This window comes from Lissotriton vulgaris, chromosome 12, assembly GCF_964263255.1.
Source record: "Lissotriton vulgaris chromosome 12, aLisVul1.2, whole genome shotgun sequence".
NCBI lineage: Eukaryota > Metazoa > Chordata > Amphibia > Caudata > Salamandridae > Lissotriton > Lissotriton vulgaris.
The window spans coordinates 233,965,392-233,992,882 of NC_141700.1; the positions used below are offsets into that span (position 1 = coordinate 233,965,392).

At 44.6% G+C, this 27,491-nt stretch overlaps 1 protein-coding gene across 1 annotated transcript in view; it reads left to right on the plus strand.

The window, feature by feature from the left end:
• CDH16 (cadherin 16) overlaps positions 1-27,491 on the plus strand; it is a 777,195-nt gene that overhangs the window by 461,406 nt on the left and 288,298 nt on the right. The window contains exon 14 of the mRNA XM_086947729.1: positions 21,050-21,183. Within this exon, the coding sequence (XP_086803855.1) occupies positions 21,050-21,183 (134 nt within the window). The remainder of the gene's footprint in view (positions 1-21,049; positions 21,184-27,491) is intronic.

The window sequence follows — 27,491 nt, forward strand, 5'->3', positions numbered from 1 at the left end:
AAATCATGCAACAATTCATTAATAAATTAGTTCATGTTACAGAGAATTAATTTCACGAGCCAGAAATAAAATGAATTCTGAAACTCGCTCCATCAGACGTAATACAAAAGTTACAATGTTACGCTTCTGAAAAACCCGGACACTTCCCAGTGTTTCCTTCTGACTTTGTTGCTAACTTTCCTCATCTCCTACCTCTCCTCCAAAGCATTAACTTCTACACTCCTGTTTTCCTACCTTTTGCTCTCCTTCTACCCTTCCCCCTCTTTCCACAAATGTGTCTCCACTCCACGCCACTGTTGATCCTTCAACTCTTCTAATGTATTTGCTGTGTTCCCATATTATCTGTTCTTTCCTCTCCAACTCCCTCCGTCTATCACACTCCATCTCTTTTGCCTCCACTGTTGTTCCTCAATCTCTACTGATTGCTGTCTTCTTTTCTTCCTATTTACACTTACCTACATGGCAGCCGCACCGCACCCTTCGCCCTACTCTGCAAGTGGTAGACTGATTGTCATTATCTGCACCATCACACAGAGGTAAGCGGGTGTCACAGGCCCCTGATATGACCCCCTTCTGCACTCCTTCTTTCATGTGCTTGTGCAGAAGAAACTCTGCAAAGACGTGACTACCTGGTACTGACACACCTACTATTCTCTGGTAACCCTACGTTATGGTCAGGTCTCCTTAGACTAATACCTACCTACATTCCTTCTAACTGAATACTACTACACCAAAGTGCGAGTACAACCCGGGCATTTCGTTATTCTAATAGTGCACTACATTTCTGTCCATGTCCATTTTAACCACCTACAAGACCTCTCCCATAATGACCTGTAAATCCCAACTAGGTAAGATATTTTATAGGGTAGCATGGGTAGGGTAGCTCCTGCTATGGCATAAACATGTCCTATATGTCACACTAGTTATACTCAGTTGTAAAGCTAGTTGTACCTAGGCTTTCCTGTTTATAGTTTCTATTTGTTGTGTTTGTTCAAAACTCATAGAAAACGATGGTTCTATGTGTTGCATTTTTTTATGGCATAAAAATTCACGGGGCAGTGGTTTTCCAGTACCCATAAAGAATGTAGCTTTTATTTACTTCGTTCACTCATTCTTTCCTATTGAAAAGTATTTCTTCCCTCTTCCTGCTCCTCATCCCTTATGTCTACTCTTTCCTTAAAATTGCTTTCATATAGCTTCATTATATCTCTCTCCTCATTGCCTACACTCTTTCCCAGTACTCATACTTGCCTTCTCTGTGACCCATGTCAAGAATGTCCGTGGCTGGTGATATGGCTGCACCTCATCAAGATTTCATTGCAGCAAATAAACTGTTAACTCTGGGCATTCGATGCATCATCCTGCTGCGCTTTTATTTAGCTAAATGCAAAGATTATCCGAAAGAGGATTTTCTACTTGGTACATAAGGTTTGAGTTGTGGGTTATTCAATGCTCCATTTTGAAAGCCAGTGAGTGTTACATTGTCCTGTCCTGTCCTTTGTCTCAAACTACCAAGAAATAAAAAAAACTAATAAATGCATTGCTCCTGTCTCCTCTGGGCCTTTCCTGCTGTCCCCGGTCAAATGGGAGAAGCCAGCTGAGAAATTAATATGCATAGCGTTGGGTATATGGCTGTTGGGGTCTGAGAACTGAACTGCAGTGTGAAAAAAACAGATGACCTAATAAAGAAAGGTCATGGTCTACAGGATATGTGTCCAGTAGTGACTGGCAGGGAATGAGGGTGGAAGGGCAATGGGGCGAGGGGGACAGAAAAAATAAAATACCACTTACCTCTTCCGCCAACCGCGTCTCTCCTAAGCTTCTCTGGCGAGTCACGGAACCAGGAAGCACCCAGGCTCCCCATAGTCAATCACAACCCTGGCTCCCCTATGCCAATCACAATGCTTCATGCAGTGTTGTGATTGGTGAGTGCTGTGGTTTGGCGCCCTGATGGGGACTGGGGGCTGGGCATGTTCCCCACCAGGCTGTGTAATGCAGCCTGGTGGGGCACATGCAAAGGGCGTATGACTGTTTGACCAGAACAAGACGGCTGGCCAAGCAGTCATGTGCACTTGGAGTGTGCAAACCACTCCTCCCCCTGTGCCTCCAGCCCCGCCCGAACACAGCCCGAACCTGCGAAAAATAAAATACCAATAACGTCTCCTCCCCCTGTGCCTCCAGCCCCGCCCAAACCCAGCCCAAACCTGTGAAAAATAAAATGCCAATAACTACGTTATTAGCACTATATTTTCCCTGCTCAAAGGGCAGTGCAGTGATGCTCTTCCAACTTAACGGAGGATCAGCCCCTGTATGTTTCGTCATTTGATTGTGTAGGTCACATTAAGAGTGAATTGGGCTATTGCAACATAAGAGGTGAACTGCTAAATGCCAGAAGACCGCAAACTGAGGTTTGCATACTTTCATGAAGCTTTCCTTTCTTGTTCTCATGCTTTTTATTACATTGTTGGGCCATGCTTACTAGATATTGGGCTTTGTTCTCAAAGATTTTCATTCTTGTAGTCCACTCTGCTTACTCCTGAATTCTTGAAATTCAGGTGCAAGTCTGGAATACTAAAACCACAAGTAACATCTACTCACTGCAAAATCTGTAGGAATCAGGTCTATCATGTCCATTTAGCAGTCAGCATGATGACTGCTAAGCATTCATCTCTGCCAGGCATGTTTATTTGAAAGCAGCATAGGGGCGCGTGTGGTTCTATGGGAAATCTGTGAATATTACACTAGCTAATTTATCTGTGCTGCATTTGTCCCGCAAAATACTGTTCTGGTGCATTTTCCTTCTTGTGTGGGAAGAACAGCGCTGCTAGTAAAGTTGCCATTAAAGGCAGCATGCAGAGATCATCAAACTAAATGCAGACGAGGTTAGCCCTATTATCAAAATGGCAGAGACAGGAAGCTGGAAGTAGATCCTGGGAGCACAGGTCCTCAGAGATGGTCCCTGGGACAGATCGGGTGGCTTACCAAGGGCCTCGAGGGTGGCAGTGTGGAAGCATCAATCATAGAAAAGGGTTTAGAAACAGGGGTTGGAATTATAATGCTTTGATCCCAGGGTATCCAAGCTGCATAAGTGCTGTAAAATTTCGTTTTTTTCCAGATTCCACTGAAAAACTAATATTTGCTCTCTGGCTGGGGACTGGGTTAGAATCGGTTTTAACGGAAAACCAAAAACCCTTATTATACTTCATAGCTCACGTAATCACTTCTGAGTGTTGATAGTTCTCTCAAGGGTGTGGGAAGGGCTGTGTCAGGGGTCCTGGGTGACAATAGCATGTGTCACATTTATATCGGGACACAAAACCAACTCCGCCTTGGGATTGTTCATTATTTTTGATTACTCTAACGCTTCACAATATGGCACCTTGGAAATGGTAAGTACTATAAAACATCAGCATAAACTCATTTGGTTCAGAGGGGGGAGAGGGGTTTGTTCACCGATTTGCTGTTTAGATAGGTATGCGTGAAGATGAGAACAGACCACCGAGAAGCTGATCTCTGACATAGAGGTATTGAATGCAATCTATGAAAGTTGCTGGGCACGTAGAGCGCAGTTGCCCTTGCGGTGACAGCTATAGGTGGTGAGGAGCCGGGAGCAGGACTGCATAGTTACAACCATGATTGCTGACAACCACTGCTTAAGATATTTTGGGACACTATTGTTGATATCTACTGCTACTAATTAACAAGATGAAAGTGAATACAAATCTGTTTACAAAAAATAAATAAACTCATTCGGTTCAACGTTAAATTAGAAATCTTACAAATGTAATTTAAGGTATTACATAGAGCAGGGATACATGCATGCACCAGCAAAACATGTTCACCTGTAGAATTCAGCTAATATCTCATAAAAAGTAAAAACTCAGTATTACAATTTAGGAGTACTACAACTCAAGAGTACTCAATGTCTCTACTATTGAGAAGGAGGCTTCCTCAATTGTGAACGAGCTTACAACACCTAGAGCAATGGAAACTAAAATTCCTTTCAGTGGCGGCAAGTAATTTTAGGAGGGAGGGGGTGGACGGGACAACACACACAAACACACTCACAATCATGCATTCACGCATGCGCACCTCCATTCACAACACTCATGACCAAATATTTATACAGACACGCATGCACACACCAAACATTACCTTTTTTTTAAAAAATCAAACTTACCTGCAGCTCTGCCTTGGAGGTCCCAGGATGCTTGGGACTGCTGCCTTCCCTCATTGGCTGACCTCATGAGTGAAGGCAGCTGTCCCAAACCGTCATCACAGAGTGGGATGCTGTCGGTGAGACTGCTGACCTCATCTAACTCTGTGATGAAGTGTCACTGATTGACACTCGACCCTGGGCGCTTCAGGGATTAAATCTGAAGCACTCAGGTGCTAGGCAATGAGTGACGCTTCCCCTCGTCACGAGGAAGAGGGCCTCGAGGTCCTTTGGTGAACTCAGGAGGTCACGCCCACAGAAGCTGAGACATCCTCGGCCCATCAAAGTTCAGTTAAGACAGCCAGGAGCCTGCACGTGTCTAGCTCCTGGCTGCCTGACCTGAAAAGTAACAGTGTCCTTCAATCCGACCTTGGCTCAGCCTGACAAGCGCTGTTCTTAGAGACAAAAGCTGAGGGGGCATGGCCCCTCAGCCTCAATCTGAAGATTCCTCCTTGCTGCATTCTTTCTGATGAGGTTTGAGGATGCGTGAGACCATATTCAAGAAAATGATAGCAGCTGTGCTCTGGGCGATGGTTGTGCTGTTGGAAATAATAAGGTACAGTTAGGCAGTTTCATCCCATGTCTGGGCTGAGGTTAGGATAACACTTTTCTCCTTGAGGTTGATGTTTGTCTTATGAAGCATCGAACAAACAGCAGCAGAGCTGGTTCTCGACTTCGAATCACTATTATTAACAAAGCAATACGACCTACCCGTTAAATAGGTAGATGTGAGTGTCTTTCAGAAAATGCCTAAGTTGAACCTTAATGTGCCATCAAGTTATCAGCCGACACCAACCAATATCATGGAAAAATACAAAAAATATTACTGTCTTTCTTGAGAATGTTGAAATTCTGGACCCGTGCAGGTAGTGTTTTGCCTGCTTAGAGGTATCAGGAGAGTACTGGTATTGGTACTGAATATAAACACTGCACACCGCCCCGGCGCACTCTTAATGGGCCTATAAAGGGTCAAAATGACAGCAGATCCTTTTATTCTGAGATTCTTCCCATTAGCCTTCCTTCACTAGCCCTGCACCCCGGGCTCTCTGGCTGTAAATAGAGCCATGCCTATTCACAGGCCTCGGAATCTCATTAGTCGGACCCGTGAGGGTGAGGTGGGATTACGTATTGCAGAGTAACCGCATTGGCGGGCAGGCAACTTAATAACGTTGAAGGTAATGAGAACAGAAAGGAGGTGAACTTGGAACTGAGTGTACCGTGCAACCTACCTTCACCTCAGCTGCCCCGGATGACGAAGCTATTTATAAAATCGCCATTTCATGCGCGCCAAAGCGACTGAACTGTTAACATTACAGGGTGTGCGATACAAAAGACTTTATCTCTTTTTGCTGCATTTTTATTTGAAATCACTGTATTAGAAACTAAAACAGATGAGCGTTTCATTTAAACCCTTCCACCCGACCGTGTTTTACCACCCCTCATTGGTACACAGGTCTCATACTGGATTAAATATGCACTGTGCAAAACAGGGAACATATGCCTTTTTTGCACCGATTTATGCGTGCAAAATAGTAAATCCAGATAATTTTCCCTCTCCATATTTAATTTTTTAGCAAAGTTCGAAAATGGAGCAAAGTGAGTCTGTTGTACTTTCATTGTTTTCTATAGAAAGAAATGAGACTGTTAAACCCTCTTTTCTGCTTTTCTTTATTGTCAGTGTTTGGAGGGACCATTTTCTCACTCACCCACTTCCAAAATGCAGTTTCAGAATTCAAAAGTATTTAAACAGACTCCTAGTAGACTTGCACTGCAAAAGCATTCTTTTTATTTTGAATTTGAATTTTTTTTTGTGCTCTACAAATGTAAGTGTCTCTGGGCACCTATCTCAACCAAAGTGAGAGTGCATGCTCTCTGATAGCACGTCGTGAGCAGAAACGTAGACTCAGTCTTGACCACTTTTTTTAAGCTTAGCTATGGGCTTATGGGTAATATCCTCTGGCAACAGGTTCCATTGCCATGGAGCGAAGGCCGCAAACTTCCGTTCCTTTCCAATGGAGCTTGTGACTTGTGATTCTCAATAGCATCTGGTCCAGGTGGATTTTATGCAAAAACAGACGCTCCTCTTCCTCAAAGGATTGTACTGCTGAATATCACAGCAACAATACTGTTTAGTACTAACATCAAGGACTGAATATTGAGGGGCAAAACATCGAAAGGGAATTGCACCTAGGGAAGAATGGATTTACTATACCCAGTGGCATAGCTAGACTAGTTGCTGCCCGTGGTGGTCCCTGTATGGAAGACAGGGGTGGAGGGGTGGGGCTGCTGGCGATGCCGCAGGAAAGAGCGGGGGAGTGGGGGAAAGGGAGACCACTTCCCCCAAAACCTATGCTGCCCCTCCTTGCTACACCACTAACTATTCCTAACTCCACATATAAATGTGCCTTGAATATATATGTACCATTGAGTGACCTATATGTGGAGTTAGGTATAGAAAATCTAGACTTACCTGTCTATATTTTATGTTCGATATTCTGTCCTCAGTATTCTGTCCCAGAGACATTGTTGATTCCATATTCAGGGGGGCGCACAAAAACAAAGAGGGTTGGATCACAAATAAAAGTGACGTTATTTCAAGGCCATGATGGTAAGTTAAGGCAGTGCTTTGTGCAAACAACATTTACAAACGTATTATGAAAGAAGGTTTCAGCAGTTCGTAATGTGTGTTAAGAATGTTTGTGTATATTTGTTGTGTGGCATTTTTGGCAGTGATACTAACTATAGTGTATGCTTTTTTTATGTTGCCAGGTCTTTTGGCTAGATTATTGCAATGTGAGGTTGTGTTGTATTGTGGTTGTTAGGTTGTGTTCTCGTTTTACTGTTTTGGTGTGTTGTGTCCTGTTTTGTTTGTTTTTAGGTTGCTTTGTGTAAGTTATTGGGCTGCATTCAGTTTTTATGTATTTCTATGGAGTTTTATATAGCGCAAACTTGACACAAAGTTGTCGGATATCAGAGGGCTTTACATGAGCACCAGTTGCGTTACATGAGAACACATTAATTTTTGTTAGGCACGGGGAGATTACTTGATTTGCCCTGAATCACAGGATGTTGTGCGTCCTTGCCGAGACTCAAACCCGGTTCTCCAGATTTGAGGTCGACTGCCATTAGGCCAACTTCTCTTCCCAACAGGTACTGTTGTTTTTGCCCCAGTATTGGAATTTTCATAGATTCCCATGGTTTTGTATCATTCCCCGTCGTCGGAATGGGAGTCTCGGTAACAAAAATATCATAGCAGAAGGTACAAAAGAGAAAGAAAAAGGCCTAGGCCTCATTCCCTTTTGTAGCATATCACCCTCTTTTTGTAAAAGAGACCAAACTCTAGGCGTCAGCCAATCAGACGTGCCTCACCCCTTAGAACCCTCCAGAAGGAACCTCAGAGCCTTATATTTTCTACTGCACGTTGTGCTAGGGAGTCTCCATTGAGCTCTGCTCTTTTCAACTCTTTAACACCTTGGCTGCTAGGTGTTTTCCCCTCCTATGCTAACTTTTCATCATTCCTACTATTCATGATGAGCTCAGCTCGTCATCAGCACAGCTCAACCGTGCATCACGACGAGCTGAGCTCGTCATGAGCATGGAAAGGGTTAAAAAGGATTTTTACAGTTTTTTCTCTTCTGAATTTCTTCAGGATCTCTTCAATTTGACTTCAGAATGGATGACAAGGAGAAGAAGCCCCTTTTCAAGCCCTGTTCGAACTGTGGCAGGAAAAGGTTGTTTGTTGAAGACAAACACAAGGACTGCATCTACTGCTTGTACCCAGATCATAATAAGGCAGAAGACTGCAAGATTTGCTGCACGCTTTCTACCAAGACACTCCGAGATCGTGCTGGTAGACTGTTAACCTGGCTGCAGAGGCAAAAGGAAAGGAAGCATGGATATTCTAGTGATAGTGAGGAGTCTTCTTCAGCTGTTTCCTCAAAAAGGTCAGTTAAAAGGGGTAGAGGTTCTCCATCTTCCTCTATAGAACACCCCTCTAAGGCTTCTAAAAAGACCCCCAGAGAGTCTAAGAGCCTAAGTCCAGAAAAATCTCCTCACCTTGGTGTAGAGGAGAAGGCAGGACCAGCTATGGCTTTTAAGGGTGAGAAGACAGACCCAGCCTTCAAAAAACCCTCTTCACAATCTTCAGAGAGGAGTTCTAAATCCTCTACGACGAAGACGTCGTCGACGGGGGTCCCGTCGACGAAGAAAATGAAGCCGGAATTGAAATTGGTCCCGTCGACGGGCTAGTCGACGGGAGAGTCGTCGACGAAGATATCGTCGTCGAGGAAGAAAGCGTCGACGGAACACTCTTCAACGTCGACGGGAGGTATGCCGACGACATCGTCGACGAAGGCTTCGTCGACGGGTACAATGACATCGTCGACGAGGAAGACATCACCGTCGACGAAGGTGACGACGATGACGTCGTTGACGATTTCGACGACGGCAGTCTCGTCGACAAGCGCGACGACGACGACGACTTTGACGACGACGACGGCAGGCTCGACTGCGGTTTCATCGTCGACGACATCAACCACGCCAATCTCATCGACGAGAGTAGTACCATCGTCGCCGGAGCCGTCGACGATAATTGCTACGGAGAGAAGAGTGACAGTCTCACTTACAAGGATAACGCCAGAGGTGACGTCTCCAGGGAGAGTGACTCCTTTACCTCCAACTTTACTGTTTGAACAGTGGGAGTCAGATGAGGATGGCCAGGACTTTTTTGAATATGCCAATAGTCCATCCCAACTTATGGTCAAGTGTCAGGACACAGATTCAGAGGGGGCATATGACCAAGGCGAAGAAGAGTATCGTCAAGGGGCTCACTCGCAGGGATTTACAGAGCAGGAGATGGTTTCAGTACCAACTTCATTCCTGCAGGACCTCCATAAGATGTTGCAGGACTACAAATCCAAGGCAGCTGGACCAGTTCAACGTCCAGCGACACCTACGGATCCTGCCTCTATGGCTATTCCGGTGATACCGGTTCAAGCATCCCCTCAGCCGCAGCCTTCAGTTCCACAAGCTTCTTCGAGGCCGGCAGATAACCAGGATGACAAGGAATCCTTGGATGAGGATCAAGAGTCAGACCATTACACTGATGAATATAATGTCTACGTCATCCCGGACCCGGCATCTCCAGTTGCGGAGCCGGTGGATTCCCCTCCTGCAGACATAGGGGGTTTTCACCAGTTGATGGAGAGGGCAGCAGGAAGATTCAAGTTGGCAATGCCTGCGCAGACAACAGATTGTTTTCTTTACGATTTTAAAGAAACTCACCGAAAAACGACAAGGTCTATACCAATTGTTGACTATTTATGGGAGGAAGGCGTTAAGGCGATGAAGAATCCAGCGACGGTGGTGTCTGTGCTACCGCGTCTGGATAAAAAGTACAAAGCACCGGATGACGGAACCAGCTGCCTTAACGGGCCACCCTAAACCAGATTCAGTCATTTCGCAGGCGGCACAGAGGAAATCACGAAATCCCTCTGCTCCATTGACGGCTCCTCCAGATAAGGAAGGACGGAGACTGGATAACGCTGGCAAACGGTTCTCGTCAATGGCTAGCCTTTTAGTGCGAGCTGCCAACGCTCTGGCAATATTGGGGAGATACGACCACCAGCTCTGGTGTGATGTAGCCCCGTTCCTGGAACAGCTTAATCCGGAATCCACTGCGGAGGCAAAGAAAATCTTGCAGGAAGGGGAGGCAACTTCCATGGAGATAATAGACTGTGCCATGGACATCGCGACAACAGCTTTTCATACTTTGGCTGGAGCGGCAGTCCTACGTCGCCAGGGGTGGTTGAAGGCTACCTGGTTTCGACCAGAAATACAGAACAAGGTCCTGGATCTTCCCTTCGATGGAGAGGCGTTATTTGGTAAACTAATAGATGACACTCTCCAAGAGATTAAGAAGGACACGGAGACCGCCAAGTACTTGGGCACTCTCCAGTACCGCAAGTCCCCCTTTAGGGGTTCAAGAGGCAGAGGAAATAGTTACAGGGGATCTTACCAGCAACAACGCTATTCCTCTAATGGATCTGGTTATCAGCAGAACCGCCAGTCTTACCAACAAAGACAAGGCCAGTCTTCAAATTACTCTAGGCCCTACAACAAGGGCAAACAGGCTCACCGAGGACGGGATACGTCCAAACGCCAATAGCGGCCTCCTGGCTCTGCCTACTGTTCCCTCCTCCAGGAAATCATCAGTTGGAGGCAGGGTAACCAAATACCTTCGAAATTGGTCAAAAATTACATCGGACCGTTGGGTGATCAACATCATAAAACGAGGACATACTTTGGAGTTTACGGAAGTCATTCCATCAAAAAAGCTACGTCTCCTGAGGCTCCAAGTTCAACAGATGCTCCAGAAGGGAGAAATAGAGCCGGTCCCCACCAATCAAAACAGTCAAGGATTTTATTCCAGGTTTTTCCTGGTAAAAAAGACGGTGGAAACATGGCGCCCCATTTTAGATATCAGGGAGCTAAACACTTATCTCATCTCCCTGTCCTTCCGGATGGTATCATTCAGGCCATATTACGGATGATCAGCCCGGGGGATTTTATGGCCACGCTCGATCTGGAGGACGCGTACTTTTATGTCCCAATCCACCCAGCACACAGAAGGTTTCTACGATTCCCAGTAGCCAAGAGCCACTTTCAATTCTGGGTTCTACCCTTTGGTCTTCGCTCTGCGCCAAGAATTTTCACAAAGGTGCTGGCGCCGGTGGCAGCATTTCTGCGAAGACACCATTACCAAGTTTTCCCCTACCTGGACGACTGGTTACTGAAGGCCCCGTCCAAAGGAGCGGCGCAGGACGCTGTTCGGGCTTGCACCAATTTGTTTCAGAATCTGGGGCTCACTCTGAACAGAGAAAAGTCCTCCCTGGTTCCCTCCAGAAGGGCTCGGTTCCTAGGGGCTGTTTTGGATTCAAAGCTCTCAAAAGCTTTTCCGACCCGGGAAAGGAGAGAGAAACTGGAAAGACTAGCTCGAAACTTTCAAGGAAAAAGGTGTCTTTCAGTACGCCACTACAAATCTCTGCTGGGGGTAATGCCATCTTGTATTCCCCTAATTCCTCACTGCAGGCTCCGGATGCGTCTCTGCAGGAACAGCTAGACCTCCAATGGAAGCAAGTTCACGGATCCTTCGAGGACAAAGTGACCGTCACTCCAAGGATGAAAGAAGCAGCATTATGGTGGGCACATCAAAACAACTTGTCCCAAGGTCTATCCTTCGCAAACGTCCTATCTCCTCAAATGGTAACGACGGATGCATCATTGGAGGGTTGGGGAGCAGTGATGCAAGATCTGCATGTCAGCGGCCATTGGTCTCCTCGCGAGCAGAGGCTCCATATCAACCTTTTGGAGCTAAGAGCGATCAGGCTAGCTCTGCAAGCTTTCCTTCCGCGACTTCAAGGTTCACGAGTGCTGATCAGGACGGACAACACCACGGCCATGCATTATGTGAACAAAGAGGGAGGAACCAGATCTCTTCTATTATCGCAGGAAGCGCAGCAGATCTGGGAATGGGCAATTCATCACAAAATCTCACTGAAAGCAGAGCACTTACCAGGAGTGCTGAACGAAGACGCAGACAAGCTGAGCAGGTCATCTTCAGTAAGCCATGAGTGGGAATTAAACCAGCAGGTTCTGGAACAGCTCTTCAGCAAATGGGGCAGACCGGAAGTAGATCTCTTTGCCACACCGACCAACAAGAAATGCCGGTCTTACGCCAGAAGATGTCACCACCGGGGGTCGTTAGGGAATGCCCTTTCGATAGCCTTGTCGAGGACATTTGTTTACGCTTTTCCTCCCATTCCCCTGATCCCGCCCCTCATCAGGAAGATGAAAATCGAGCCATGCAGAATGATCTTGGTAGCCCCGGCATGGCCGAGACAATTCTGGTACACAGAACTCCATCTGATGTTGCTAGTTCCTCCGTTGCCGCTGGAGGATATTCCGGATCTTCTCACAATGTCCGAAGGACAAGTTTGGCATCTAGATCCACAGTCGTTACACCTGACAGCATGGCTCCTGAGCAGCGAGAGTTCATGAATCTTCCCCTTTCCAGTGAGATCAAAGACGTTCTCTCCCAGGCAAGAGCCCCTTCTACAAACAAAACTTACAGATTGAAATGGAAAAGGTTTTGTGTTTGGTGTAGGAAGGAGAAGATAGACACTTTTACTTCAAAGCCTCATCAACTTCTGCCTTATCTGTTGTCACTGGCTAAATCAAATCTGGCCCATTCATCAATTAAGGTTCATTTAGCGGCCATTTCGAGGTACAGGAGGTCGGGATCTGGACCTTAATTATGGTTGTCTAGGATAATCAAGCAATTTCTTAAAGGCTTGTTCAGAATCTACCCACCAGTGAGGCCTCCGCCACCGACTTGGCATTTAAATTTAGTCCTTTCTCAGCTCATGAAAGCTCCATTTGAGCCGATTCATCGCTCTGATTTGAAGTTCCTATCTTGGAAGTTAGCTCTCCTCTTGGCCCTCACATCAGCTAGGAGAGTTGGAGAGTTACAGGCCCTCACCACCCAGGAGCCATTCCTACAATTCAAAAGAAACACTGTAATCTTGAGATTGAACCCAAAGTTCATTCCCAAAGTACCATCGGACTTTCACTTAAACGAGCCGGTGATTCTGAAAACGTTTTTTCCTAACCCAGTTACTCCGGCGGAGAAAACACTTCACACTCTGGATGTGCAACGGTCCTTAAAATTCTACTTGGATCGCACTAAGGGGTTTAGGAGATCTTCACAGTTGTTGGTTGCCTTTGGTGGTCCAGGCAAAGGTCTTCCACTGTCTAAACAGGGGATCGCAAGATAGATCACAGGTGCCATTCTTCATTGCCACGCTGCAGCAGGGAAACCTCTGGCTGGCAGGATTCGTGCTCATTCGACAAGATCAGTGGCATCTTCAACGGCCCTCTTTGCGGGGGTGCAAATTAAAGACATTTGCAGGGCTGCTACCTGGAGCAGCGTGCACATCTTTACTAAGCATTACTGCTTGGAGTCTTTACAGCAAGACAATGCGGCTGTGGGCCACGCTGTCCTGAGGAACCTCTTCCAGTGATTGGTGAGCTTTTCCCTTCTATCCCACCTTCTGTTGATTGCACAGTAAGTATGGGCGGAAAATCAGTTTCGCTCGCGGATTTTGCGGATTTTCGGTAAATTCGCAATCCGCGAGATTCGCGAATCTCCCGCAAAATCCGGAAATCCGCGAGCAGCGGATTTTATGGCTTGCTCGCACTGTTCGCGTGAGTTCGGGGCTTCCCAGTACAACTTCGCGCCCCGCGAATAAGCGCTAAATTGCAGAAATACGATCTTAGCAAAACTGAAACTACTTACCAGGTTCAAAAGTTCAGGCTCATCATTAGTAGCCATTTCCTGTAGTGCTTCCTGAGGGGCCCCTCCAGAGTTCAGTTGCCTACTTGCAACTATTATGTGACCCTGCTCTGAACCTCAGAATAGTTACACATATGCCACAAAGGTCCTGAATTACAGCTAAGGGAGACAAGCAGGAGCCAGGCTGGAAGTTCAAATCCATTAATCAGCCCCTAATTCATTATTGTCAGTTGGGGCAGGGCAGGTGTTGTAACTAATTTTGCAACAATGAAAGCACTTAGCAAGTGCAAAAGATCACTAATCAGGAAGCACTAAGGAAGCAGGTGGCAGCTAAAAAAATATTCTGTGACACATTAATCAGCCCCAAATTAATTCAGGTCACTTGAGGCAGGGAAGGTGTGCTTTGCTTTGCCACAATAATGTACACTGACTGGACAACCAGAGGGTGCTGTCATGAAACAGAGGGTGGCATGGGTGGGCCAGAGGGTGGCATGAGTAGTCAGAGAGTGGCAGTGGTGACAGAGAGTGGCAGTGATGAAGAAGAGTGTCCCAAACAGGCTGGACACGTAGAAACAACAAGTTCGCAAAACTTGCGACCCGACAGGTAAGTTCGCGTTTGCGAAATTGTACAAAACCCTCGTGAACTGGCAGAAACCCGCGCGAACACAAAAAAAAAATCCGCAAATTCGCGAGAATTCACGGATTTTGCGAATTGCGAGTTCGCAAATCCGCAAAATTCGCGAACGCGAGATTTGCAAAATTCGCCCATGCTTATTGCACAGTTGTATTTCTTGTATCGTATTGACTGTTGCAATGTATTATTAAACAAAATGTATTTGTGGTGTCTAACTGCTTGCTATTCTGATACAAAAGCATGGGAATCTATGAAAGTTCCAATACTGGGGCAAGAAAACAAATTACTTACCTGTAACTTTGGTTCCCCAGTATTGGTAACTTTCATAGATTCCCATGCGCCCACCCACCTCCCCAAGGAAAGCTCAGCCTTTAGCAGATATGGTGTCGGATATACAACGGCTACGAAAATCTGAGGCTCTGAGGTTCCTTCTGGAGGGTTCTAAGGGGTGAGGCACGTCTGATTGGCTGACGCCTAGAGTTTGGTCTCTTTTACAAAAAGAGGGTGATATGCTACAAAAGGGAATGAGGCCTAGGCCTTTTTCTTTCTCTTTTGTACCTACTGCTATGATATTTTTGTTACCGAGACTCCCATTCCGACGACGGGGAATGATACAAAAGCATGGGAATCTATGAAAGTTACCAATACTGAGGAACCAAAGTTACAGGTAGGTAACTTGTTTTCTTCTTTAGCGAAGTCAACACATGTTATGTTTCCAGCAAGAAGCAGCACTTGCCTTTAAAGTGTCTGTGACAGGCAACAATTGACCACCCTCTAAGTAGGCAAATAGCTCTGCTCCAACTCTTCAACTATTTGAGACACTAGTCAGCCTAAAACTGTGCAACGACCTTGTTTTAAATAGGCACTTGCAGTGCTCACTTCATGTGATCCAGGCCGAATCTTTCAGGTTTTGCAATGTGCTGAGGTTGACTTGTACGGCTGTTTAGTTCTTCCAATTGTCTGTTGCCATGTGTTGCCAGCAGCACCCACACTTCACATGATTCGGCAAACACCTCTTACCCACGTAGATAGTCAAGTCAAAGCCAGCTTTATTTGATTATAAAAAATCTTAAAACCACACAGAAATATATACATCGACCCTTGCATTCATTATATCATAAATAGCCACAATGAGAGCATAGATAGTCAACATAATTAGATGTGTGAACACATGCGGTGAATTCACTAACTTCAAAATATTTTAAAAGATCAGGTGTCATTAGTCACGTGGTAGAGGTGCCCGATATGAAGATGAATCCAGCCATCATATTAGTAAACACATCTCCATAGACTGATTTGTTCATTGGTTGTAGTAGTTGTCATGTATTTATTTTAAAATTGTCGAAATGCCAGATCAAGACCTACTGCTAAGCACGCTTTCAGATATTACTGAGCATACGCTAAATATAAAACGCACGTAATACGCTGAAGTTCTAACATGAGGAACTAAGGTCATGTAGGTTTGAGGCATACATGGAACATAACTGCCTTTTACTGTCAAAACTGGGGAAAGTGCTCATTTTCATAGGGATGTAAAAAGTTTTTATGATGAGGGCAAAGTTTTGCATAGTGACCGGTTATTGACCTTCACTTAGTTCACAGAGTATCTTGAGTGACCTTTGCGTATGCCCATTCTTCTCTCACCAGTGTTAGTTGGTGCCAGTACCAGGAAGCACTTTGTACTTGTGTGTTGCTTGCATAGCTTTTTCACATGTTTGCTCTGAAGCTGTATTGTGTTGGTAACTCACAAGCGTGTTGCATGCAAGTGCATACCATGTTCAGCTTTTCCACATCCGAAACTCATCACTTGCGGGGAAAGATATGACCCATCCTGTACAGTAAGTCATTTGTAATAGATCCGGACGGGCAGGTCTCACTATTCTGATTCCACTCCCTCCAGACCATCTTAATATCACGTGTCAAAATGGCTTTTGTCACACTTGCTCCCCATTGATTTTGCATCCATTGTTTTTCTCATAAATACACACGATTATCTTTTCAGAAAGACTCCCCATGCAAAGTCAATAGCGAGACTGATGAAATAACTGATGTGCGGATTGGTAGTGGTTTCACAGATGAGCAACCTCTTAGGCCATCTTCTTTATTCGGTTTCTGCTACTGCAAAGATGTAGAGAACATACATGCATGTCTTCACATATATGTATGCATTTATGATGCTTCATATAGCATAAACCTTTCAACAAAATATCAGATTACTTTAAAAGCTGGATGTAGAGAGGAGACGAGCAGAAGAGAGGGTACGGTGGAGGCTGCAGAGAAGATAAGGGTAATTACCAGTTGGGGTCCATCATCTGCAGTCTTACATGTGGATGAGCTTTAGCTCCAAGAGGGACATTTGGTCCTTCCTGAGAAGCAGGATCTTCCCGGATCTGGACTTGGCAGGAGTTACGGATTCAAGCAGCATAGCAAGAAGAGGCAGTGTGTCTTCTCTTCTCATTCCTGCATGTTTTTATCTCAGTCCTGTTGAGGTTGCTGCTGTGAATGTTACATAGTCCACATAGTCCACATAGCTTGATCCTCATTGCCATATATTGTGGACTGCTTGAGGCAACCACTTTGTGGATGATGCATCAAAATCTGAAATTGGTGTGGGGTATTAGAATTCACTGCTTTCCAGTAGATAACACACCAATACCATTACCTGCTTAGCCAATGTAGTGCAACAATTCCGGAAGTCAAGACCATGTATTATTCCTGCTGTCTCCCATAAGCCGCACAACTCTGCAGGAGAAAATATGACTTTTCTCATTTCTCATTTTAGACCCCCAAAGCCGTCGCTGTTCCCATACTCTACAATGGGGTACTCACCCATATTTCCGCCTTTCAGTAACACTGTGATCTTCATTAGAACACTCTAGACTAATTTGGTACTGGCAGTGTATCATGACCAAGGGCATTGTATAGTACTTACTCATAGGAAGTGGAATCGACCAGCCTGCATCAACCTCAAAGTTGTAAACTCAAAATCATGGCAGGAAAAGTTGAAGGAAGCAGAGGTGGAGAAGCTACTAGTATGGCAAAGGTTTTTTTTCCGCCATACTAGCAGCTGGACTTATTAGCTCCTAAATCTTAAAAAAAGATCTTAATCTTTACTATCGATAATGACACTATCGCAATTGAAATAGAGGAAGAAGTTGGATATCAGCACCTGTTTAATTCTTGGCCTCTTCATGGAGAGAATACTTCTACAAGGGATGGCATACTTGAGTCTCCATGTTGACAATGATGTGCACTATGCTTGTATGTGCCTTTTGTATGCTGTTTGCTATAATCTTGGGCTATCTACATCTCCTTAATACTAGCATATGTGAGGCATGGGGATCATTTGGCATTTGGTGGGTAGCCTACCTACTGTCCAGATGAGTGTAGTCTCTGTCCTCCACGGTGGAGAGCAGTCTGCCATATTATAGAACCACACTTTCCTGGAGGGGATCTCCGGGACAAAAATCCATCCTCTGATGGCGGGTGCACTTTTTGCCATTGCTAATGCATAGGAGGTTGTCATGTTTTTTTCAGCATGCTCGGCATTTGCTTTTCTTTTTCTGAAACATCCCCCAATGTTTCTGAGAAGAAACATTCAATGGCCTTGATGTGCAGGGAGATTTCTTCTAGTGATTGAGAACCACTGATTGTTCACCTGACTGCGTGCACCATTGACCAAATTGCAGGCCTTCTACCTCCCTAAATAGAGCAGGGTGACCGTCAATGTCACATACTGGCCCAGTGGCGATGGGTCATGAGGTCAAAGAAAGTAGAAACACTGTGGTTCCTGTCCTCTAAATTTGGTGAGGAACCACAAGTTTGCAGACAGGGCATCAGCATTTAAGGAAGGATGTCCCACTTCCACTATAATCTAAATGATTGTCTTAGTGTTGAGAGATCACCCTATGAACATGGACCAAAATGTATCCAATTCTTTCCTTTCATTTCCTTTTACAACTCATACTTGGAAGTGTTAGATTTGTTAAATGAGAGCCATAGCCTAGAAACGTGGGGCATATTATCAAGGGGGTTTATCTCCGCTTTTTTGGCTTTAAAAGCCAAGAAAGCGGAGATAAAATTATCTCCCTATTACCTAGCTGTCACTAACACCAGTTACCGACAGCTAGTAGGAGATAGCGACCATCTTGGGCCCCACTTTGCATGTCAGTGATATTTATCACTAATGATATGCAAAGTGGGCGTGCCAAGATGTTAGCGACTGAAAACAGTCGCTAACATCGCTATCTCCTATTACCAACTTTGGGAGATATTCGCGCTAAGCGCGAATATCTTCAAAAGCTAACACCTGCCCTGAGCAGTTCTTAGCCATGTTATCCAATGGGAGGTGGATAACTTGGCTAAGAGCATTAGCTCGGTAATGCATGAATATCGCTGACTTTTCAGCGATATTCATGCATTGCGGCGATTTTTATCGCATTTGCGATAAACCTTGGTAATACCAAGGTTTATTTACGGTAAAAATCGCCGCAGCTCAGCGGTAAATTTTTGTCTCTAACCAAGCAATAGCGATATTTATCGCTATTGCTTGGTAATATGCCCCATGATGTTTGGAATCTGTAGATAAATGTCACATCTCTAGTTTCAATAAAAACTGGGGCATTGACCTTACCAGGTTTTCTTCTCAATTAATCAATCACCTCGGATTTTTAAAGCACAACTAATCACCCGAGAGGGTATCTAAGCACTGCGTTCCTGATGGGCTCAGTAAATAAGCCAATTCTTGAGTCTCTTTCTGAATTCCTGTAGGGGAGGATGCTGTTCAGAGTTGGAGGGGGCTGTCACTCCAGGGCTTTGCGGCAGAGTAGGAGAAGGAACGGCCTACACTGTAGCTGCTTAGGGATTCTTTGTGAGGGAAGCGGAACAGGTGTCTGGGGGGTTGGTGGAAGTTCAAACGGTGATTGAGGTATGCTGGTCCGATGTTGTGGAGGGCCTTGTAGGTGTGTGCAAGCATCTAGAAGTGGCATCTTTTATGTATAGAGTCAGTGAAGTGAGGGGTGATGTTGGTACGTTTAGGGAAGTCAAGGATAGTCTAGCAGCTGCGTTCTGAATATTCTGGAGTCTCTTCACAAGTTTGATGGTGATTCCTCTGTGGAGAGTGTTGCTGTAGTTCAGAGGGCTGGTAACTAGAGCCTACGTGACGGTTTTCTTGATGTTTATGGGGAGCCATTTGAAGATCTTTTGGAGCAGGTGAAGGGTGTGGAAGCAAACAAAATAGACAGTGTTGAACTAGCATTTCCTAGTGAGTTTGATGTCCAGGATGATGCTGAGGTTGCAGGTGTGATCTGTCACTGTGGGTCCGAGTTTGGCAAGCCACCAGGTGTCGTTCTATGGAGCGGCGTTGTTCCCAAAGAACAGTACTTCAGTCTTTTTCCACTAGATCTACATTTGTCTTGGATGCAACAAAACATTCTGTGACATGGACTCTTTACAGGCACAAAATATACTTTTCCTCCAGAATTGGTAACATATAAATATTGCATGCAAATTCAGAACTGTATGAAAGACCAGGCCTTCAACTCCAATGAACACCCCCAACATTGTGCTGTCATCAAAACCAGGGCCTCACAGCCCATCATTTTTTCACAGTTCTATAAAGGGGAAACGTGGCCCAAGAACAGTAGAGAGCTTTACTTGAGTACCAGATTACACTGCACATTTGTTTTTGGCTAGGGAAACGAAGTGATTTGCCCGAAATCACAGGATGTGGAGCTGAGGCCAGGACTTAACCCTGGTCCCTAAGTTTTAAAGCCAGAAACTCTGACCCTCGGCCACATAATCTCTTCCCCTGCTTTTCTCTTGGATCAACCTATGACACCATCCAACAACCGCAACATCAGAAGGCGTTCGCAGTGACGCATAGTGCCTAATTGAAAACCTTCAGTAGGTAGCTACAATCGGAAGCTTTGATAGCTTCTTGAAAGCAATACAAGAGCAAGCCTTCAGCATGCTAATACACCATAGCATAACCAAGATAGATAGCTTGGGAGAGGCCATGTATGTTTTTGCAATGAGTAAGGCAATTAAAACGTTACCAACTTTTCCCTTCTCCACAAGAATATACATTTTAAGAATAGTTACAAAAGTGTATGTATATGAAGCCTTTGTGTAATACGGAAGGAATGGGATGATAATAGTCTGTATTTACAATCTCGACCCATGCACTACTGTTATTACACACCAATATTAGTTGAGTAAGATGTCTAGCTATCCATCACCCCCACCACCAAAACTATTAACTCATAAGTTCATACGTGGGCCTTGCGAATATGAAAGAGCTCCTACGGTTACTTAATTTGAAAGAAACCTTAAGTTCGGGAGCCATAGTATTTTCTTAGGATTTCGCCACCAGCGCTGCAAATGCTGGTGTTACCACAGAGAAAGGTTGTCTAATCTTCGACCCCATTCCAGGAGGGAGACAGTGTATCATGGGCCCTAGTGCAGGAACGGAAAGGGCCCCGACTCCCCCAAGCCACTGTTTGAGTTGTGAAATACAGCAAAAATCAGGGTTCGTTGGGCACCTTAGGCCCCTGGGCCCCGGTGCTACTGCACATGCTGTACCAGTTGAAGCGACTCCCCTGCACTTCAAATGGCCTTCTTTACAACTTGCAGTTTCTTTTTTATCTCTCCTTTCTCAGTTTGTCGACGTTTTCTTCTCTTTCTCTCCCTCCTCTTCCTCCCGTTTCTGCAATTGTTTCTATTGCTCTGTATCAACATAATACATCTTGGTCCCTTGAAATTATCCCACTAGTCTACCACCTGCAACCACAAGCACACATTAAGCACTCTATTTTATGTTCACCTGTCGGGGTTTCCTGTTTTTTAGCTACTCTCTGAAAAACGACTCGAAGCAGTGGCTTTCCATAGACGAACATTCTGGAGAGATCCAGCTTCGGCACGTGCTGGATCGCGAGAAGGGAGAGGAAATCTACATCGTACAGGTGATCGCACAGGAAAAAGGTAAGATAATTAATGGTCTGCGTCCTTTCATCAACTGACAGCTGATTCAGACTCCCTTTGAGTCCAGGCAATTTAAATGTCTAATAAATGGATGGTAAAAAAACAACACGCACGGAGGACTTTACGCTGTAAAACATTATTAATTCATAGGTTGACTCCATTGACATCATCCCTCTGGAGGGGCTCGTCATACCCTGTGCCATCTCTCGGCGTTGTAATTTGTGTCAGGTGAAGGCCGTTGGAATCTAATGGCCTTCTGATGGCAGCTCGCGCTCTCCGAAGCTCGCGCAGCTGATTGCGCGCGCTCTGTACACAAGCTGATGACTCACGGGGTGTCACCCCGGCTCTCGGAACTTGGCAGCTTCCCGTAATGAAGGACCGGGCTCTGAGCAAGAACTAGGGGCTGATTCACAAATCATGTGTAAGGAATGGGGGGTGTACTATGCGATCATTCTTTTGCGTACTCGTGCATGCAGCAGGTGAGTGCGATGGAGTGGGGCGTGGGATTCGACAGACGACAGAATAGAGAAAATTAAATAAATAAATCATATAGGGGATATTAAATAAATAAATAAATACATCATATTCCGTGGTCTCTCGACATCCCGGCTTAACCACGCTTACCTGCACGGACCACTGCTGCCTACATGTCTTTGTGAATCGCCCCTAAATGTCCAACTCCTCAGTGGGGTGGGCCTGGGCGAAAGTTAAATTACACCAGTGCAATTTGCTTAGTTTTGTGACTTTTTCATTAAGCTTGATGCGCAAAATTCCAACAATTACGCAATTATTCCCCTACACATAATTACGCGCCATTCGTGGCAAAAAATGATATTCATAGTAAAAATTTACTGCAAAGGCATGTGACCAACAGAACACGAGGGGCTGTTGTTCACAGTGCATTATTTAAATACATTCAAGCTCCAAAAATTGACCCAAAGACGCATTCACAGATTTACATTTGACATATTATGCATAATTTCGGCAATTTTCCACGTAATTACGCAAAAGGAAATAATGCAAATACCGCACACCATTATTAGTCCCTAGGAGTAAAAGTGAAAATAAGGCATAGTCCTATAGATTTATATTTACTAGATATGACAAATCTATGAATTTCTCCATTTTATTTGAATGTTTTAAATGTTTTGGAGCTAATTCACACAAGCATGTAAGAGCATATAAAAGAGTTCCACTTTACGCACTGCCTGTGTGAATAAGGCCTTTTGTGTTATTTGTGTAAAAGCACTTTTACCCCGAGGGCTGCACATTCTAAAGAAAGAAATTGTGAAAGGCATGAAAAGTGGAGGAATAAAGGGTGAAAAGAAGGAAAGGAAAAGGACTGACGGAAAGGGTAGAGAAAAGAAGGGTGAAATGATGGATTGAGGGACTAAAAATGGGTAGATGGAAGGGTGAAAGGATGGATTGAAGGCTGTATGAAGGGACAAAAGCATGCATATATGGGGAAGAGTGAAAGCATTGGTGGATGGATGATGGGTGGATGGTTGGCAGGCTGGAATGATGAATGGAAGAATGGATAGGTGGATATCTGGTTGATGCAAAGATGGGTAGATTGATGGATGAGGGGGCCAAAGGGTGGCTGGTTGGGTGACTAGAGGTTAGTAAAGGAGTATGTAATGAAGAAAGAAATTTATGAGCAGAAGGGTGGATATATGAGTGTAAGGATGGAAGGGTGAAAGGATGGATCGAAGGCTGTATGAAAGGACAAAAGCATGTATAAATGGGGAAGAGTGGATGAATGGGTGGATGGCTGACAGGCTGGATTGATGAATGAAAGAATGGATATGTGGATATGTGATTGATGCAAAGATACGGCACATTGATGGATGAGATGCGAAAGGGTGGCTGGATGGGTGGTTGGAGTGAAGTAAGGGAGGATGTAATGGAGAATCAAATTTATGAGCAGAAGGGTAGATAGATGAGTGGAAGGATGGAAGGGTGAAAGTATGTGCAGAAGGGTGAATAGATGAGTGGAATGACGGAAGGGTGAAAGGATGTGCAGAAGGGTGGATAGATGAGTGGAAGGACGGAAGGGAGGAAGGATTTGCAGAAGGGTTGATAGATGAGTGGAAGGACAGAAGGGTGAAAGAATGTGCAGAAGGGTGGAAAGATGAGTGGAAGGACGGAAGGGTGAAAGGATGTCCAGAAGGGTGGATAGATGAGTGGAAGGATGGAAAGGGAGAAAGGATGTGCAGAAGCGTGGATAGAGGAGTGGAATGACGGAAGGGTGAAAGGATGTGCAGAAGGGTGAATAGATGAGTGGAATGACGGAAGGGTGTAAGGAGGTGCAGAAGGGAGGATAGATGAGTGGAATGACGGAAGGGTGAAAGGATGTGCATAAGGGTGGATAGATGAGTGAAAGGACGGAGGGGAGAAAGGATGTGCAGAAGGGTGGATAGATGAGTGGAAGGACGGAAGGGTGAAAGGATGTGCAGAAGGGAGGATAGATGAGTGGAATGACGGAAGGGTGAAAGGATGTGCATAAGGGTGGATAGATGAGTGAAAGGACGGAAGGGAGAAAGGATGTGCAGAAGGGTGGATAGATGAGTGGAAGGACGGAAGGGTGAAAGAATGTGCAGAAGGGTGGAAAGATGAGTGCAAGGACGGAAGGGTGAAAGGATGTCCAGAAGGGTGGATAGATGAGTGGAAGGACGGAAGGGAGAAAGGATGTGCAGAAGGGTGGATAGATGAGTGGAAGGACGGAAGGGAGAAAGGATGTGCAGAAGGGTGGATAGATGAGTGGAAGGACGGAAGGGTGAAAGGATGTGCAGAAGGGTGGATAGATGAGTGGAAGGACGGAAGGGAGAAAGGATGTGCAGAAGGGTGGATAGATGAGTGGAAAGACAGAAGGGTGAAAGGATGTGCACGGACTGATCAAAGGTTTTGTGACTGGTGGGTTTAAGGATTAAGGATTGATGGCTGTAAAGATGAATGGATTAATGGAGAGATGTATAGATACGAAAAATTAATGAATAAATAAAATATTTATCATCTCAGGGTCCGCCTAGAAAGTATCTTGGTGCTAAAGCAGAAAAGAAGGAACAAGGATCATAAAAATTTCCTAGCTGCAAATCAGAAGACGTAAGAAGAGAAATAGTCAAAGGAATTAAACATATAATATGTTTTTAATTTTTTGTGAAATATCACATCGTCAGACGTAGCACAGATATAGAGGTAATTGGTTTCAAGGTTTGGAAGACACTGATGAGGAACATTTCCCAAGGGGTACTCGCTCTGAATGGAAGAACTGAGGGACAGTGCAAGGGGGTTGGCCGGACTGTATCTAGTGACAGAAGTGACAAAAGTGCCTGGATAGCAGGGGCCTGCATAGAAGCTAAGGCTGCATCGATCTAGCACAGGGATCCTAAGACGAGAGGACGGATGTAAGGGCGAACAAATGGTGGAATTTGGTTATAGGATGAATGGGTGAATAGATGTACGAATTGAATAGATGGAGGAAGCGATGAGTCGAAGGATGGGTGAAAGGATGGACAAATGGGTGGATGAAAGGATGGATGGTGGATGGGTGAAAAGGTAAAAGATTGGACGGATGGATGAGATGGATAAATTAAAGTTTGAAAGGATGGAAAGAAGGGGCGAATGAAAGGATGAGTAAAAAGAAGGACAGATGAAATACTGAAAGGAGAAGTGGAAAGATAAAAGGATGGATGTATTGGTGAAAAGATGAATGGAGGGAGGAGTGAAAGGATGGATGAAGAGAAGTCTGGATGGATGAAAGGATAGGTGAAAGGTTGGTGGATATATGGAGGGATGTATAATGGATGGGTAGTTGACAGAAGAGTGAAAGGATGTATGGATGGGAGAAATAGTAGATTTGTAAATAGAAGCGTTGATTGATGGAAAGGAAATACAATGGATTCGGGGAGTCGGATTTATAGAAGGATGTGTAGATAGCTGGAAGGAAAGATAAAAGGGTAAAGGATGGAAGGATGAACAGATGGATATTTGGGTGAAAGGGTGGATAGGTAGCTTGGTGTTAGAATTGGATGGCTGGATTCCTGGGTGAATTGATGAATGGGTGCGAGGGTGGATCGGTGAAAGGACTGTTCAATGGGTCAATGAGAGGATGGATTAATGGATGACTGTTAAGGTGTGTTAGACCCAGCAGTATCTGGCTGGCTGGGACGCATCAAAGCCAGTTATAATCCACTGTCCTAGATAGGATGAGAACGATCCACTTTTCCGATACTGTACTCACCCTTGGGTAGCTTAGCACAGAACAGTCAGACCTATCCTCAGGGTCAAAGGGTAAAGTATTGGCTCGGCACTACTCTTGCAACACACTTTATATGTTAGAAATAGACTCCACACTGTGTGTATAAAACACTGGTCTTTGTATTACACACACATTGAAATCAACACCACATACACTTCGAATATATACTTTACAGTTACATGCAATTGTAGAACTCTCCTATCAGCAGCAGAATGGCATGAACAATATATGCACTGTTCATAGGTATTCATAAAACATGACATTCCCAATATTTCATACCCCTTACTTCTGCAATGGTCAGGAAAATCTAAGACAAAAACAGTAACTCTTTTCACAGAAATACATTGCAAACCTTGTGAAACTGCGAGGTTGTTCATAGATTTTCATGGAGAATGCTTCACTCCTGTTGATAAGATATAGGCAAACAGCTTTGTTTTTTGCAAAATGTTAGCCTACAAGACGTTACTCAAATATTATATTATATTATATTCTCGCATTCACTTATGTTATTCGTTATGGTGCAATTTTGAGACCATCTTTATTTAATCAGCCATTAAGGAAAATGCATTTAACACTCAAGCATAATTTTCTATGCATTAAGGTATAATTCATGCAACACACGATTCATATTATTGATGGCATTTTCTCTAATTAGGGTTTGGTCCTGTTACGCACACTTTTGTCTCTGTCAATAAAAGAGTTTTTGGTTCAGCTTCCTTCATGTCATGGGTTCTAAATGCCAAATCTTGAAAGACCATGTCCCATTGGCCTTTCAGAATATGCATAAATAAAATAGAAGCTGTAAGGTCCCTTCAACGGACCTGAATATGGATTGTTTACATAACCATCAGTTATATGAAAAACGTGATTTTGTGCGGGCTTCGATGAGAGGCCCATGTTTTTTTTTTTTTATAGCGAAAGGAGTCCTGGTAAATGCAATACGGCTTCGCCCCCAAAGCCCAAGTCATTCATGCCTTGTTCTGCTTAATTTGAGCTGGTGGTTCCCGGTGCGGGTCTCCGATTCTCATTTTTGGTGACCGGCACTTATTTTTCTGAATTACATTTTTATCGAGAGCATGACAGAGAAAAACGCACAAGGGTTAAAGTCTAGGAAGATTAAGACGGAAAAAATTTCACAAAGGAAGAAAGCACCAACATGCAATAGTGAGAGAAAGAGGCGTGGGGTGTCCGGTAGTGAGTTAAAGAGGCATGAGGTGGATTTATAGCCATGCAGCCTTTGTATTCAGCCTGCCGGCATTTAATTCCACCGGCCGCACCTCCATCACTATTTTGCAAATTAAGCACTGCGTCAGGTTTGTAGGCCTAACTTCACAAGCTCCCATACTGCAGACAGCACAACGTCCTTTTCCCCACACTTCCATTGCATAAGCTGACAACATTGGAAGATTCCAAACAACTGTAAAAAAAAAAGGGGGAAAATGTTCACTCAGAGAAATCATGTAATTTTTTCTGACATGGAAAGTCAAAGTTTAGGTGTGGCACCATGTTAATCTATAACACTCTCTAACTTGCAATAACTGCAAAATCCAGATCAGTAAACCACCATTCCCGTACATATTCTGGGTCCCGGAATTAAAGCTAACCCATTTCACACAGCACCATTCTAATAAGACAACGAAACAAGCCCTTATTGATTAATTAAATGTACTGTGCTAGGCTTTTCACCCCTTTATTAAACTGCATTGAAAATAAGAACTTCCTTGGAATGGAGTAACAGCTATCCCGATCCTATGTAACGGGGTTGGGTGCCACATTTTAGACATTCATACTGCTGGGACATGAATTACCAATCGGGTTGTGGAATGACCTCCATGTAGGGAATACTCAGTCAAAGGTTGCTTTCCCTGAAACACAAACCAAAGTTGATAACTGGCTGTCAAGAATCCTATCTCTCACCATATTTTATGTAGTCTTGAAATGGTACACTCCGTTGATTAATATCCTACATAGACGAACCAGAGAAGGAGCTCATAGGTTATCTGCAAGGTGCATATAGCATACCACACACAACTTAGGTTCATGTGGTGTT